The sequence below is a fragment of the Myotis yumanensis genome, unplaced genomic scaffold, assembly GCF_028538775.1.
Source record: "Myotis yumanensis isolate MYYU_CA2020_CCGP unplaced genomic scaffold, mMyoYum1.0.hap1 SCAF_3, whole genome shotgun sequence".
In the NCBI taxonomy this organism is placed as follows: domain Eukaryota; kingdom Metazoa; phylum Chordata; class Mammalia; order Chiroptera; family Vespertilionidae; genus Myotis; species Myotis yumanensis.
Window position 1 is genome coordinate 199,128,800 of NW_027223754.1, and position 18,153 is coordinate 199,146,952.

The 18,153-nt window shown below is 38.3% G+C and overlaps 1 protein-coding gene across 1 annotated transcript in view; it reads right to left on the reverse strand.

Annotated features, from left to right (window-relative positions):
- Window positions 1-882: 882 nt before the first annotated feature.
- The window catches only part of SLC5A8 (solute carrier family 5 member 8), a 44,819-nt gene continuing 27,548 nt past the window's right edge, over window positions 883-18,153 (reverse strand). The window contains exons 10-15 of the mRNA XM_070410905.1: window positions 16,392-16,459; window positions 14,175-14,261; window positions 11,466-11,671; window positions 7,670-7,773; window positions 4,896-4,975; window positions 883-4,636 (exon numbers count right to left, since the gene is read on the reverse strand). Of these exons, the coding sequence (XP_070267006.1) occupies window positions 4,511-4,636; window positions 4,896-4,975; window positions 7,670-7,773; window positions 11,466-11,671; window positions 14,175-14,261; window positions 16,392-16,459 (671 nt within the window). The 3' untranslated portion in view covers window positions 883-4,510. The remainder of the gene's footprint in view (window positions 4,637-4,895; window positions 4,976-7,669; window positions 7,774-11,465; window positions 11,672-14,174; window positions 14,262-16,391; window positions 16,460-18,153) is intronic.

Consider the following 18,153-nt stretch of genomic DNA (forward strand, 5'->3'; position numbering starts at 1 on the left):
TGTATTCTTCTGTCTCCTATCTCTTATCTTTCCACCTCACTCACCCATCTTCTTTTTTTCTCTATCTACCTCAACAATGGGCCCGATTTTTTGTCTCTACTTCAAAATTACATTGTATTTTACTTCTGTTTAGATCTTAAATAACTTTTTTTTGTAATCATCCAGGATGCATCACATAAATATAAAAGGATAGAAATTATGAACCAGATTAGAAGGCATGGAGACTAGGATAAAGAGTTGCAATAGTCATGTAATAGGAGTAAAAGAGTTATAGAATAGAAAAAATGGAAAAGGGGGAAATATTCAAAGAGATAATGACTAAGAAATAGCCAGTATTAAATGTTACTTTCTATTTTCAAATAGTGTTAATTACTTAAAATATATTCTTCAGTGACAAAATTTTGCATGTTTATTTGCTTACACTTTTATAATCTATACTAGAGGCCCAGTGCACGACATTCGTGCACTGGAGGGGGGGGGGTGGTCTTTCAGCCCGGCCTGCGCCCTCTTGCAGTCCAGGACCCCTCGGGGGATGTCCGCCTAAGCTGGCAGTCAGACATCCACCGAGGGGTCCTTAGTGCTGCCGCAGAGGTGGGAGAGGCTCCTGCCACTGCTGCTGTGCTCGCCAGCCATAAGCCAGCTTCTGGCTTAGCAGTGCTCCCACTGTGGGAGCACACTGACCACCAGAAGGCAGCTCCTGCGTTGAGTGCATCATATATACCAGTCATCTGGTCGTTCCACCATAACAGTCGCTGGGCTTTTATATATATAGATATTGTATGCAGGAAGAGTCCTTTATGTAGTAAATGAAGTGGAAATAACCTTTTTTAAATGCTGATAAAATTAATTGTATTCAATTCCTCAAAAACAGACAACTTCAAAGACACTTGTAGAGTGTTTAATCAGCAAGATGAAAAATCAGAAATGCAACCATATTTTACACTTTAATGTTCAAGTCTCTCAAGTTTTTTTCACAAACAATGGGCACACAACTTAAATGTAAAAGTAAATTTTACCATGACTAAATTGTATAGTAGGATTCCCAGTAACTAAATGGTCATACATTCAGTTGAATTAGTATCAACTATCATTATTGGGGGAAAAGTCAGAATTTCCTATAAGAATCAACATAGAGAATAAGTAACTCCCCTCGTCTCTACTCCATCCCAGTCCCCTGTATCTACATCATGGACAGACGCTCAATTGTTAACAATAAACTATACCTTCTGGGATTTTTATAAATAAAACAATATTAGAAAATTTTCATGTTCATATACCCTTCATCTAATGCGTGTTAATTCTGGGAAACAAAACTGTTAAGAGTTGTTTTCATAATTATTCACAATTCTACCGTCCTTAATATTTTCAAAATGCTGTGAAAACACATGGTCATTATTTCGCATCAAAATGTTCCACATGCTTAGCGATACTTACTTTTGACATGTAGATGAGAAAGATCAGTGAAAAGACTCATGGCCATTTCCCTACAGGAACACACCAGGGTGTGTGACTTCAGGAAAATCAAGATTGCAACCTCAGCCTCCAGGGCAGGATTCCTCAAACAACACTACTATTTCAGGGGCAGGATGATTTTTGCTGTGGAGGAGTGCGGCTGCCTTGTGCATCCTCGGATGTTTAGCAGGGTCCCTAAATTCTATTCACTAGATGCCAGTAGCACCTCCTTACCAGCTATGACCACCAGAAATGTATCCAAATATTTCCAAACGTCCTCTGAGGTGCAAAATTGTCCCATTGAGAACCACTGGTCTAGAGAGGAATAATTGCATATTGAAATGGATAATTTGTACTTTTTCACATCCTATATATAAAATTTTCATTTCTCTATGGAGTGAATATGACTGGTCTACAGCCTCCTTTAATGTTTACATTCTCTGTTATATTAATCCTGCTGACCACTAAATATATTTTAATGCTTCTATGGCACATATTTTTTTTTTATCTCCACATCATTGACATTACAAATTATTGACAGCTTTTTTTTTTCTTACTGGCAAATGAGCTTTGTCTCAAATTTTTATTTCCAATCAGATTAGATTCAAAGTAACATTATTTGAGTTAATAAAGTGCTATCTGACCTTCATACTCACAGTATTCCTGTGAGGTAGGTGTTTGGTGTTATGTTCCATCATTAGAAGAGATTAAGAATAAATTCAAGGTCACACAATTTGTCTGTGACAAAACAAAACTAGACAACTTGTGTGAGTTTTTCCCTCACATTAGGATTGTTGTGATGACTGATGAATCTCAGAGGGAGGTGAGGGTGTGTGTGTGGGGCGGGTGGAGGGGGGAGAGTGGAGAGAGATTAACCAGGGAATTTATATGCATATATGCACAGCCCATGGACACACAAACAATAGGGTGCTGAAGGCCTGGAGGAGGTGGGGAAGGCAGGGTGCAGGGGGTCAATGGGGTGGGGGGATGGGACATTGGGGGAAATCTGTAATACTTTCAACAATAAAAATAAATTTAAAAAAATAATTAAGAACATTAGATTATTTAATTTATATTATATTACAGTAACTTTTACCTCTCTTTGATTTTGTACAAAGATTTAGACAAGATAAATATTTTTTAATAATAACATAACTTTGATTTCTTAAGTATTATATCTGACACTCATGTATTTATGAAAACAAAAGAACAACAGTTCCTAATATCACAAAGATATACTTCGGTAAAAGAAAGTGGACAATAATGGAAGTACCTTATCTCTCACTAAGACTACATTGCTAAACCCATGGCAGCCAGATGAGAGAAAAAACTTAACCTGATTTTGATTTTTAAAATTGAAGAATTCTACACACATGTGCATTTAGGATTATTAAATAAATAACAATAGTTCAAATCACACTCACATAAAAGAAATATTATTATGTCTTTCTACTCATTAAAACATACAGATATACAAAATTCAATGTATGCTTACAAATGTATTGATTAAAAATAACATCTATACACATATGAAACATTTGGATACATTTTAAATGTTATATAAATCTGTTTTAGATAAAAGCTACTTCCTATTTTTTTTTTTGTTTCTTAATTTTTTCAATTGGCAACCATAAATGTACAGAATAAGCTTACATTAATATCAGAAAATAATCAAAAACTTAATTATATAATATTTTAATGTACTTAAATATTTCTGAAATAATTTTCAAATATTGCAAAGCTAAAAGTAAACACAATTCTAAACCATATCTAATGTGGGTACTGCAGGAAATAAAAACTGATGAAAGCCTTATCAAACTCTTAGCTAGAAAGGTAGCAAAATAAACAAAATAAACTTTGAGACTGCTACTTGAAATGTGAAAACATAGAACAAGGCATATATTTAATAATTTGTGAACATTAAAGAACAATAGTAGTGTTTGCCTATGTAATTTAGCTCTTTAACGGAGTAAGTGTACTAGAAGTCACTAGAAGTGTAATTTAATTAATTACAAATTAGTTGACATTCAATAATTCAACTTAGTTGCATTGAATGTAATCATCTAACTCCATGGAGCTTAGGCATTTTTAATAGTGTAAATGTCCTTGGATCACCAAATCCATGAGTACCTCTGTTGAAGGTACTTCAGTCAGTTGCAGGGTCATGTGTGCTTATAATTTACAGGCTGGGGCTTAGTGAACCAGGACGTGGGTCAGCATGATTCACATGGGGTGTCTCAAGACAATAGAGTAAACAGGAAACTAGGAAGGCAATCAAAGGTAAAGTGCACAACAAAACCAAAGTTGATGGGTGAGAAACCAGCAATGCAGCTAAGAACCGGAGTCTAAGAAGACAATACAAGCAGCCAGTGGCCAGGAACTCTAGCTAACAAGCATAAAGGCGTAAGAATAGAAGCACAGCGCCAAGAAGACCTGATCACTGGACCCATGTTCTGTCCCAAACAGCATGCTTCTTGATTTCCACCTTCCTGAGCCAGAATTGGTCCCAAGGCTAATATATGCCCTGGACTGATAGGAGTCAATGAGAAGCAAAGAGATATACAACACAGACCTATTACTTCATTGTTCCCTAAGTATAGAGTATGTAGTAGGAGAGAGAAAAACTCTTTTCAATATTAGTTATGATTTTGGAAATCCCCCCAAAATTTATATGCTAGCACCAAAAGCATGGGAAATTTTTTTTAATAATGCTTGAATTTAAGAATATGCTTTTGGCCATTAAGTACGTGTATATATGTGTGTATTAGCCTTTTGGCACATAGGGAGTCATAACTTTCATAACTTTCACAACTATATTCATGGAAATAAAGAACTGAGAGAGGGAAATGCTGATGCTGAAACTCTAAACTCCACCGTAGCATCGATGAGTAAGTGTAAGTGAGGAAAGTCAGGACTTTGTTGTAACAACATTTTATCCCCCGAAGGTTTCCCCCAAAACACTCATGATGAACAATATATATATTGTTCCTGATCGAATTGTCTTAGAAAATATATAAAACTGGGCCACCGTGTACGATCATCAAGTATAACAGCTGCTTCACAAGTGAGTCCCGCTGGTCCTGCCACTTGGGTCTGTGAAGTTCATTTCGATGTGGTTGAAAGCAGGATTATCGGTTCCGCCCTCTTCTACTGGGTGAGATTTATAGCCTATAACTTGCTCCTTCTAAAATAAAATGTTAACATGGTGATTAGAAGAAAGAAACTGTTCATTCATTCAATTCTAAATAATTGTCACTACGGCTTTTCTTTTTCTATATCAGGTTTGTAGTCTACTGAGGGAGACATATAACAAAAACAGATCATGAAATAGGGCAAATATCTTCCCTGTCATCAGAGTTCAGGAGGGTATAAAGACCAACTAGGAATCTCTCCCGGTGATAAAAACAGTCATACTAATTGGAGGAAAAAGAAAGCCAACTTACTTTCTTAAAATTGTCAAAATTGAATAACATGTCCTCTTTAGTTAATAGAAATTTTCGGTCTAAGTTTTGTTTTCTTCCTCCTGAAAAACATATACATTATTTGCATTGTTAAAAGGATTCCTATAATCACCCAGTCCATCATGCAAGCATTTAACTTGTGCACATTCGACTCTACACACTCATAAAACACAAAGAGAAAGGAAATCGTTTAAGCAGTGCTGGAGACTAGCCCAGCATGTCCCTTGCCTCAGTCTTGGTTTCTGTAAGGCTCTCACTGTGATCAGTAGGAGTTTAAGATAAGTGCAAGCCAACTGCCTCATCAAGTACTCAACTAAAGAGCACATCACCTGGCCCAGTACTCGGAGGAAAACTGTTTTAAAGCATCCGTTATGACCTACCAATAAAATATCAAATCATCTGCCTCTGCTTCAGATGGTAAAGTTGCCTTTCCCCGATTTGGTGGCTGTGAATGTAGATGTGTGTGAAGAAACGCAGGAAATTATGAATTGCTGAATAAATTATTTAAATAAAAAGCAATATGATGATTGGTATTTGATCCAATTCCTCTTCCCTAAGATTTTACTTTGGTTTGTTACTTCTTCTGTGGATCAAAGAGAATGCTTTTTAAAGCCATGTATCTCAAAGAGTGGTTTTCAAACTACCTCTTTCTCAAGTCACCTGGGCGAAGTACTTAAAAAGCAGATTCCTGGACTCCTACCCGGACTGACCCAGTTAGAACTTTTGGGGAGGGGCCCCTGAATTCTGACTTTTACTAAATGTCCAAAGTGACCATTATGCCCATGAATGTTTACTCATAGAATTATTTACCCTACTTTCCTGATGAAGAAACATCCTCATGACACACAGTACATGGTTAGGTGAAACTGAAACACCAACTCAAGTCTGTTTGGTCTGGATTCTTACAGATTCCTAGTATCCTACGGTAGATTTTAAAATATTTCCCAAGGAGCACCAGAGTTTTATGTTTCTATATTTTTTCCAAGGTGCTCACTGCTGCTGTGGAGTGGGAATAAGACATTTATGAAATTCATGAAGTTGAAGTGTTTTATCACTGGATGCCTGTTCACGTGGAGAGAACATGACTTTTTCAAACAAAGACATCACACATACTTGGACAGAGTGGAGAAGTTCTAACTAGTCATTACACATTTGATAAAGAAGGCAGTGCCTTACCCTAGTTTGATTGCTGTGGATGTACATGTGTGAGGGAGCGTAAGAAATTGGAGAGCCTGGCACTTTCCACCAACTCCACACTACTACCCTGGTCTGAGCCACTGTGATCGCTCACCTGGATTACTGCAATAGCCTCCTACCTGTCCTCCTTCCCTTACAGACTATTCTCAAGGCTGGATCAGATTGCTCCTTTGAGAATTAATGGAAAATTGAAAAAAATATCCCATGTAGTAGACCTAATAAGCACAGAGATAGAAAATAGGAGAGAAAAGATAAGAAAATTAGAACTGTCCAAGACTCAAATATTTGACAAATAGAATTTCCAGAAAGAGGAAACAGAAAATAGCAGGAAATTACAAATGAAATAATATAGGAAAATGCCCTAGAACTGAGGGACACGGGTCTTCAGATTGAAAGGACCCTACTGAAGGCCTAGGGCCGTGGTCGGCAAACTGCGGCTCGTGAGCCACATGCGGCTCTTTGGCCCCTTGAGTGTGGCTCTTCCACAAAATACCAGGTGCAGGCGCGCACACAGTGCGATTGAAACTTCGTGGCCCATGCGCAGAAGTCGGTTTTCGGCCTGAGCGAGTCTATTTTGAAGAAGTACTGTTGATATTTGGCTCTGTTGACTAATGAGTTTGCTGACCACTGGCCTAGGGTTGTCATTGTGAAGTGGGTCCCATGCAAAGAGTCAGCAGGTGGCATGGCACTGGCATTCTCAACAGAAACATAGTAAGCTACAAGAAAATTAAGACATCCTCTCAGAAACAAGAGTTCTTTTCAACCTAGGATTCTCCACTCAAACAATCAAGCATAAGGGAGAATTAAAGACACTTTTTTCAGGCATGTGTCATTTCCAAAATCTCCTCTCTTTTCCATGTGCTCCATTTAATAATTAGATGGAAGGGAATCTAACACAGGAGGGAGACAAAAGGAATTCATGGCGTGAGGACAAATGAAGTTCCAGGACAACAGTTCTGTATCAATCCAAGAGAGCAGTGTATACTATGTGTATTACCAATCTGATTTTTTAAAATTACTTTTTAAAGTTGATGAACAGCAAAAAAAAAAAAAAAAGTTGAACATCTGAAAATAGCCTTCACATACCATTTAGATATAAAGATTACAATCATTATTCCTTACATGTGTGTGCTTCTTTATATTTTACAAAGGTCAGTATAGGGCAATGACACAGGGTTGTTGTAACAATATATGTAAAATCCATAGCATGTGGTAGTCATGTACAATTTCTTTCAAGCATTTTATTTTTGTCTGAAAGCAACCTGTGAGATAGGCAGGTCAATTATTAGTATTATTATTCACATTTCACACAAAAGATAGCTAAGGCTCAGAGTAGCTATATAGACTTCTCCATGTTCATGCAGCTAGCAAATAACAGAACAAAGATTCAAACAGAGATGAATCTTCGGCTTCCAAATTCCCCATGTAAAATGGAACAAATAATCAAACTAGCTGTTAACAGGACTATGGTGAAATAACATAAATAGCTATAAAACATATATAGTAAAAACTGATGTAGAGGTAAGTAAGTACAACGGTACTAATGTTTAGATAGTTACCTGTTGATAAACTGACAAGTATCCCCACGAATAATGTTACCAAAGTTCCAAGGGTGCTGAAGTATAGATACGATAAAGAATACCAGTTATCCATCAGTGGAGTCCTAAGAGAGAGCAAAGCAAAACTGTCAGATTTCATGTAATGCTATTGGCAATTAAGAGTGGCAGTAATCCTCATGGCAAAGTCAAAATATAATATTTAATAATGATTTTAGTGTCATAATCTGCTGTCCCAATTTTATCTTATTGATTCAGGAATTAAAAGTACGACTTAACCTTAACCCTACACTAAATGTCCAGGTGTATTCATTCAACTGTGATGCATGTCTCAGGCACCATTCTTGTCATCGTTAAAAAGGTCTATCATTAAAAAGGTAGATAAGGTTTCTGCCCTCATAAAGCTTACATTCTAATGGGGAGATAAATATAATAAGGAAACTAATTAATAAATATAATGATTTCCACTGATGGAAAACACCATATAGAAAAGAAAACAAGGTCATGTGACATTAGCAGGTGGAAAGAGGGAATGACACTCTAAGGTGTGGTCAGAGAAAGCCTTTGTGAAGAAGTGGCATTTGAACTGAGATCTGAATAACAAAGAGTTATTGAAGAAAGCATCCTAGAGAGGGGTAAACACCAGCAGGCTGAAGCACCGTGAGGAACTTAAAAAATAAAAAACTGAATCTGGGTAACTGAAACCCAGTAGCCAGGCAACCAAAGGATGTCTTATTTCAGCTCCAGTGATGCTGACCTAGGCATGATTTCCTAAGATGTCATGTGGCTTTAGTCCTTCATGCCTCTGCCTATGTTGTTTCTCCATTCTGCATATACATTCCTTCCTTTAGTCCCTTCTGCCCAACCTTGTTCACATGATTAACTCCTGCTCATGTAATATCGCTCTTAGAAGGTTTCCTTGACTCCACCCAGGAATAGGTAGGCCCTTCCTCCTCCTGGCTCCCATGACAGCCTAGGAATACCACTTATTTCAGTGCACTATTTAATCATTTATTTATTTTCATATTTTAAATCTTTATTGCTGAAAGTATTACATATGTCCCCTCTTTCCCCCATTGAACTCTTCCACCCCACCTCCAGCCCCCACCCAGTTCCCCACCACCCCCGCCATCTGTGTCCATAGGTTATGCATATTCGCATATGAGTTCATTGGTTGATCTCTTCCCTCCCAAATTCCACCTTCCCCTTCTTTCCCTATGAGGTTGGACAGTCTGTTTGATGCTTCTATGAGCATGGATGGACCTGGAGAGCACTATGCTAAGTGAAATAAGCCATTCAGAGAAAGATAAGTGTCACATGATCTCACTCATATGTGGAATCTAATGAACAACATAAATTGATGAATAATAGTAATTTATTTTCTTGTCCAACTTTCCTTCTGCTCATTTTCTGTGACAAGAATAATGTTCCAGACCTTCTCCCTCAAGCCAACCTCGGCATTCTTCAAGTGGTACATCTCTGAAGTCTCTGTGCTAATCCACACTCCAACTCTGTTTATATTCATTCTTTTAGCAATTATTTATCAAATTTTTATTAGCTATTTACCAGGTGCTAGTTATTATACTTATTGTGTTTACTGAATTGATTGTTTTGTACATATTAACACACTCTCTCCTGCTAAATTATAATTTCCTGTAAAGCAGGAACCACAGTGAATGTGAGGGGAAAACTTTCTATGAATATTACATAAATAGCCATCTCAGAGCTGAGTACATAGTTCATGCTCAAAACTTCTTATTTATTAGCTGAGTTATTTTATAAATAAGCTAATACATAAAAGCGATTATTATGGTACCAGGCACACAGTAAAACTCAGCAAATTTATTTGTTTCAGGAATCCAAATAACCATTTTTCTTAGAATCTTAAATGAAGAGAGGTATTTACAAAATCAGAACAAATGATAAGCAAAATTGTAAATACAAAGAACATCCTGCACGTCCTCCTCCTTACCCTTCCATTAATATTTTCTCCTCAACTGACTCTCTCTAATGAGATCTCAACACGCCCCTCAGTAGTGCTTTCATGCTTGTCCAGGCCATTTCCCTGCATTTCCTTAGCCCTCTTGGACAGCAGCCCACCTACTCAAATCTCTAAACATGCCCCAGGCTCTGAAACTACCTGAAGTTTCTACCATATGGAGTTCCAGCCCTGAACTCCCACTGACAAGCATTCTCACAGCTGAGTTCCCTCTAGGTCCAGTGGTTCTCAACCTGTGGGTCGCGACCCCTGAAAATACACCTTGCATATCAGATATTTACATTACGATTCATAACAATATAAAATTACAGTTATGAAGTAGCAACGAAAATAATTTTATGGTTGGGGGTCACCACAACATGAGGAACTGTATTAAAGGGTCGCGGCAATAGGAAGGTTGAGAACCACTGCTTAGAACATGAATCACTAATCATGGTCACATGACTTCTCTCAAGGGTGTTCCAAGGGAATGATTCTATGACGGTTTCATTCCAGGTAACCTGGAACCTGGTTAATACTTTGAGGGAGGTGACCTCATTTTTCCAGTCCTTGTACATGTCTTTGGGTTTTATGCTTTCAGGCCGGACATTTACACAATTGAACCTCAAAGAATGCAGAGGTTGGGGCTCTAGCCATCTGCTCAGTCAAAAATCTGTGTATAACTTTTGAATCTCCCCAAACTTAACTCTAATAGCCTACAGCTGACCAGAAGCCTTACCAATAGCATAAACAGTCAATGAACACATATTTTGCATGTTATATACTGTTTTCGTAGAATAAAGTAAGTTAGGGAAAAAGAAAATATTATTAAGAAAATCATAAGGAAGAGAAAATACATTTACAGTACTGTATACATTCACTGAAAAAAAAAGATCTGTGTATAAGTGAACCCGCGCAGTTCAAACTTGTGTTGTTCAAGGGTCAACTGTATACCCACTAATGAAAGCCTTGCCCTCACATTCACTATACAGTAAACACTAATCTACCAACAGGTCTACATCATTGCATTAAATCAGACAGCATCAGTATCCAGAAGCTCAAAAGTGTACTTCGAGATGAAAACCCCAGCACGAAGAGCTCAGATGCAGTTCATTGCTAGTGCTCTAAAGACTTGAAATCCGGACAAATAGCAACTTTCAACACATTTAGGTAATTATAGCTTTTAATCAGTAAAGGCTATACTTCAAAGACTGTATAAGCAATATATTTTTTTTATAATTGAGCTTTTCATTTTAAAAGTTTTTCAGTTGACAAAGACAATTTAATCCCAATAGAGATGGTATTTCATAGAATTTACCTATAATGGAATTTTTGTTGTTGTTGTTACTATTCAAGTCTTCTCTGGATCTGTAGGTGAGGCAGAAGTTTCTATAGAAACTAAAAAATGTGGCTTTTTTTTCTATTACTGAACAAAATATTATAGCCAGAAAGCCCCATGATCTCTCTTCCTTTCAAAATTATGCAAAAATCACTATTGCAGGCATGACAAAAAGCAACTAGGGTTCTCTACCTGTCACATATATTTTTAAAAATTATGACATTATATACATAGATATAGACAATAGTGTGGTGATAGCCAGAGGGAGAGGGGGTGTGGGCTATGGGGAGGTGGGCAAAGGGGGGGGAATGGGGATGGAAAGAAACTTTGCTTGGGGCAATAGGTACATGATGCAGTAGGCAGATGACATTTTATTGAGTTGTACACTTGAAATCTATATGGTTTCATGAACTGATATCATCCCAATAAATTCAATTAATAAAACAAAAAAAATTATGACATTATAAAGCTTAATTCAATACCTTTCAACGTTGTGTCCTTGAAAAGCAGTGGTAGAAAATGGCATTGCTGTGGTTGTCATCCAATTCGACCCATTGTATGTGTTGTTACAGCCATAGGTTTCAAGGCTTAGTGGCATGGTTCTCTCGGGAAGTGGGGGATAGAGTTGAGCTCCAATTCCAACCCAGAAAGAAGCAGCAAATCCAGCCAGCAGACCAATAAGTGCTCCCTGCAAAACAAGAGTGTTTTTAAAAGAAAAACAATTCCATTTGCTTTGAGATGGAAATTAACATTAGAAGGTTAAGCTCAACATGGTCTAAGGCAAATTTACCAGCTTCCTCATAAAACTGTTCCCCCCCACACACACAAGATCCCTACCTCTTGTCAAGAACCTCATAGGCCCATGATCCTCAGCCCTGAGGATGCTGTAATCCCATTCCCTTTCTTCATATCGCTATCTAGTCCATCACCAATTCGTGCCCATTTTTCTTCTCATATGTCTCATACTTGCAATTCTACCACTCTGTTTCTATGGCCAGCACTCTGTTCTGACCTTCTTGTCTCTTCACATCCAAATTACTACAACAGGGCCATAGCTGACTCCAGGCCAACTCTAGTTTTATTTAATCTGTGAACAAATGGCATGCCATGTGAGCCACAGACGGTGAAGAAAAAAGCATACACCGAGTTTATTCCTACACTTAACACCATGCATGACTGCAACTGCGCCACAAGGTAATTGCGGGGGTGGGGGGGGGGAAGGGGGGGGGGAATGACTTCACTGGTGCATACAACCACGCCAAATCCTTCTAGAGATAATTGGAGATGTCCTCTCCAAAGGCATTTGGTTTCCCAATCTGTGGGAGACTTGGGTCCCCCACCCCAGCTTTTCATCAGTAATCCAGATGTTCTGCCAGCCCTTGAGTGATTTAAGCCCTAGTTCCAAATGATGGGGATGAAAACAAACCTGGAGCTGGGAAGCCCCTTCCTCTGTGGTGGAATTTCCTCCTTTCTTTCAGAATATTGATCAGAGTGGGCAGCCTGTACCTTAGGCTCCACAGAGGACAGGAGAGAATATTTGAAGTAAGGGGGAAAACATGAGCAAAATGATAGGGTTTGAAACAACAACGGTGGTGTGTTGATGGGAGAATGAGAAGGCTGCTGACCAGGTCAGAGGATTTATTTTGGGGACAAGGACTGTAAGCCTTTTCATTAAGTTGTGAACCCTAGAAAGCAGAATTAGGTTTCTTTATTTTTGATGCCCTGACACTTACCACAGTGTTAAGACATATTGTAGGCAGGCAATAAATATATATTTTAAATAATATGAAGTTGAAATAGCAGGATAGCCAGCTGTTGACAGGTCAGACTTGCTTTCTCTCAGCTTTGTACATGACTGGACACATAAAATTATAAAACCCATGTAGGCAGAAATATTCAGTGTTCTCTACTCCCAGGACAGGTTTAAGCCATAAATATTTATTGAACAAATGAATAAATAAATGAGTGAATGAGAGGGTGGGAAAGAAAGAGAAAAGGATAGAGGAGGAGAAGCAAAGGAAGGAAGAAGAGAAAGAGGGAGGGAAGGAGGAAGTCCATTCTAAGGTGAGGGTAGATATTCTACTGGTGAAAATGTGAATATAGCAAAGAAAAGGAACTTCCCCCTTTTTATAAAAAATATCACTATCTTATTTCTCTTAAAAACACACACACACACACACACCATGTTGGACCTACAGCTTTTCTGAAGGCAACTCATGGTGGAAATAAATGTCAAAAACCAAAAGGCAGTAATCAAACCACTATGTATTTCATAATGCAAAGAGTCTAATTAAAGCCTTAACATTCTGAGGTAGACACGAACCACTCTCTTTCATTAAAATTAATTTCTAACAAACTAGCTTTTTATATGATACTTCATTGAGAATAAATAATAATAGTGACAGTAGAGCCCTTATTAGTATCTGCCTTACTAATTCCTAATACATTATTAGGGACATTGAATTCTAAATGTAAAGTCATAGTTCTGTGGTTATTCTCCATCTGTCTGAAATAACCATATATAGGATCAGTTTTTCCTGAAGTTTATCTTCTGAGAAGACTGAATCAGTGGACTTTCGCCTGAATTTCAGATACATAATTTCAACTTCATTTAGTCCAAACAAAATTTAGTTCTTCAAAGCACTGATCTATCAATGTAGAAGAGCAGGCCTACTCCCTCTTTTGGTTACTATTCCCAGTTATGATCACCCCTTTGGGGCTGGAACCCTGTTGTTGGAGCTACAGCTTTAAATATCAGGAGTAGAAACTTTCTGGCCAAGGTGGTGAAGACTTCAGTGCTCCTCTTTGCTGTACTCTGGATATTCACAGGTATCCTCCGCTCTATCATCCTTAAATCTCTTATATCCGAGTCTGTCAATCTCCTTCTTTAATTGCTAACGATTGATTTTCAAGAAGGGCAAAAAGATAAATGCACAAGAAATGTTGCCCCTTGGTTGTAGTATAAATACTTGAAATTGCACTATATTGTTCTGGCAGCTTCCATTGAGCTTCACAAATGCAGGGTCCCAGTGGATAGAACTTCATTGTACAACCCGGCAAAGTCGATATGAGTGATCTAAGTCATTGAGACAAGTCACTAATATGGATAGCGTCTTTACAACTGAGAAAAAGTTGTAAAGCTGCTAATGTATTTTGGAAAGAAAGCTTTACACATATTCATTTATACTTACAATTGAGTTGCCAAAGGGAACCAAAATGCCCAAACTAAACAAGCCCAGGAGTGGTCCACCGATCATGCCAATTATGCTGAGCGCTGCCTGCAAAAACAATAAGGCCAGCAATTAGAAATCTCAAATCCAGAGTTAAAATGATTCAAAGTAATTTCATCAGGATGAGGATTTAAGGTATTCAGGTTCCTCCGGAAAAGCATGGCAGCCTTGTCATTGGCAAAGAGATGACTAGAACTTGGAAGCTTCTGCTTCTTAGTCTCAAGTATACATATGCTCCTTCAGGTACCCTGATACAGGAGGCTAAATGTAATGGAGGTGGAGACCTAGAAGACAATGGGAGCTCCCGTATGAATACATAAGTCAACAGTGACATCAGTCCTCCCAGCCTTGTTCTCCTAGACCAGCGGGTCTCAACCTGTGGGTCGCGACCCCTTTGGCGGTCGAATAACCCTTTCACAGGGGTCGCCTAAGACCATCCTGCATATCAGATATTTACATTACAATTCATAACAGTAGCAACATTACAGTTATGAAGTAGCAACGAAAATAATTTTATGGTTGGGTCACAACCTGAGGAACTGTATGTAAAGGGCCAGAAGGTTGAGAACCACTCTCCTAGACCTTAATAATCAATTACCTCACTCATTCGTGCTTTGATAGCCTTAAAATTCTCCTCAAAACAATGTTACGCATAAGTACTGCTAAGTGACCACAGATGGCAAAAAAAAAACCCAATGCTATCTTTGGTTCCCTAAGTATGAAACTAGAATGAAAAACGTGATTTAAAAGAAGATCGATCAAATCATCTAGAAAGAGATTTAAATCTAATTGACTAATTGCAACCTTTGCTTTGGTGATAGTGAAAAAATTTTACAATGTGAAGAATGGAAAAATGCACATAGCTGAAACTTCCAAGAGATCTGTGTTCCTAATAATCAAACAGCTAGTTTTTGAGAGTAGACAGAACCATAAAAGAAGCATCAGGAACACACTAATTTGTCCACAGAGAAAAAGCCTACCTTATGAACGAGGCAGGGCTGTGGATACTTGTGACAAAGAATGTGTTTGAGGAGGATGTGGACTCATGATACAATCCTAAGGAGTCAGTTCACAGCTTCTCTAGAGCCAATCTCCATGTCTATAACATTCTTGACATGGCAAAATTATAGAAACGAAAAACAAAGTAGTGGTTGCCATGGGTTACAGAGGAAGTAGGGGCAGGAGGAAGTGGAAGTGGCTATAGAAGTACAATATGAGGGATCCTTGTGGTGATGGAAATGTGCCATCTCTTGACTGTACCAATGTCAATATCCTGGTTGTGATGTACTACTGTTTTGCAAGATGTTACTTTTGAAGGAGGGAAGGTAAAAGCATATATATGAGATCTCTGGATTACTTCTTATAATTACACTAGAGGCCTGATGCACGAAATTCATGCAAGAGTAGGCCTTCCTTCCCCCAGCTGCCGGCACCGGCTTCCGTCTGGCACCCGGGACCCGGGCTTCCCTCACAGCCCTGGCTTTGTCCGGAAGGTCGTCTGGTCTAATTAGCATATTACACTTTTATTATTATAGATGTAAATTTACAATGATCTCATAATTTACAATGATCCCCACAACTTTCTCAAAATAGAATGGCTCAGAGGTTGAGCATCGACCTATGAACCAGGAGGTCATGATTTGATTCCCAGTCAGGGCACATCAGCATTCAGGAGGCAGCTGATCCATGAGTCTCTCTCATCATTGATGTTTTTATCTCTCTCCCTCTCCCTTCCTCTCTGAAGTCAATAAAAACGAATTTTTTTTTTAATAGAAAGTTTAATTTCAGAAATTTTTAAGAATTTGGTCACCTCTGTTCCATGATATGTCTATGTGTTAAATATATAAAAGGAGAACTCTGGAAGGGTGGTCACATCAGCATTAAAAAAAAAAAAGTGAGCCCTAACCGGTTTGGCTCAGTGGATAGAGCATCAGCCTGTGGACTGAAAGGTCCCAGGTTCGATTCCAGTCAAGGGCATGTACCTTGGTTGCTGGCACATCCCCAGTAGGGGGTGTGCAGGAGGCAGCTGATCGATGTTTCTCTCTCATTGATGTTTCTAACTCTCTATCCCTCTCCTTTCCTCTCTGTAAAAAATCAATAAAATATAGTTTTAAAAAACAAAACAAAACACAAAAAGTGATTATGAATCAAACCTTTGAGGAAGGAGTCAGCTCTTACCTGCAACAAAGCTCCCATTAGTGATGCCAAAGCAGCCATTCCAATACACAGGACTCCAAACAGCACACCTGGATGGACGATGCAATAGCCAATGTAAAGTTCAGACCCAGAGGATTAGAATTCTCAACAGAATAAGCCACCACACCTTTGATTCGAAGGGGGAAATCTGACTGTGGTGAAGAATGGCCGCATACATTAGAGCCAGCTAAAAAAGGAAAGGGGTGTTTTCCTACAGAATCAGCAGTGTGTGAGGAAGAAAGAAAATCCTGACATTGTGTCTGAGGATGAATTACAACGTTAGGTTATATAAGTAAAGAATCTCTAGAATTAACTATAGGGATTTTTAAAGCTAAGAACTATTATGCTAGTAATCTAAACCTCCACAACATTTTTTTTTTTTTGTAAAGGAAGGCTCAGATCTCTGTTTTCCGTTTGCCAAAAATAGAACAAATTCAACTCTGCTCTGTACAACATGGTGGGGGAGGGGAGTAATAAACATCGGAAATTAGAGCCTTCTGACTTTAAGTGTTCATTTCTTCTGGAAAGTGGCAATCCATGCAGAGGGGTGGTTTAGGACCTTAAACCAGCTCATAATCTCCACCAATAGGCCCAAGCCTTTCCTGTTAAGGTAGCAAAGAAAGGCAGCTTCAAGACAAGTATCATAGTCCCCCTTCTGCTAAATTTTCTCCCCAAACTTGTTTATAGAAATTCACAAGCCACCACTGGTAGTCAGATCATGAGACGACTTTTTTAACTTTCAGCATTTTCCAGATTTTCTCCAAGTACAAGTTTTACTATTTAAATTATAGGAAAACTTACCCCACCCACAATTTTCTTTTTAAAGACTTGCATTTGCCCTGACTGGTTTGGCTCAGTGGATAGAACATCAGCCTGCAGACTGAAGGGTCCCAGTTTTGATTCCAGTCAAGGGCATGTACCTTGGTTGAGGGCACATCCCCAGTAGGGGGTGTGCAGGAGGCAGCTGATCGATGTTTCTCTCTCATCAATGTTTCTAACTCTCTATTCCTCTCCCTTCCTCTCTGTAAAGTATCAATAAAAAATATTTTTTTAAAAATAAAGACTTCCATTCAGCAAAAATCGCCTGATGTTAGTCAATATAATTTCCCACACATAAAATTCAAAATATAGAAAAATAAATGAGAAATTTGATTATCATACAATTAGTGCATTCCTTATATTATATTATTTCTATTTTACACTAGACCTCACACCTTTGTTAAGTATATTGGGTAAATAATCTGGAAAACCTTGCATCAATTTATTGCAAAGAGCTCCTATTGCAATGATTTTTATGCCTCTGAATCCGAATATAAATAGTATTAGCTTGGTTCTTCTCCATTTGGTAGCTCGTGAACAGTCACCATTGGGGATTTTGGTATTTAAAGTTATTGAAAGCACAGTCCAACCATCTGCCATGTTCTCCTCTATGAAGTCCTTATTGTAAAATCTTGAGATGATCATTTAATATAAATCTCATTATTAATCATCAGCAGTATTCTTCTTTGAACACCAGCTAGTGCAGTCATGGGCAAACTATGGCCCGTGAGCCGGATCCGGCCCGTTTGAAATGAATAAAACTAAAAAAAAAAAAGACCGTACCCTTTTATGTAATGATGTTTACTTTGAATTTATATTAGTTCACACAAACACTCCATCCATGCTTTTTTTCCGGCCCTTCGGTCCAGTTTAAGAACCCATTGTGGCCCTCGAGTTAAAAAGTTTGCCCACCCCTGAGCTAGTG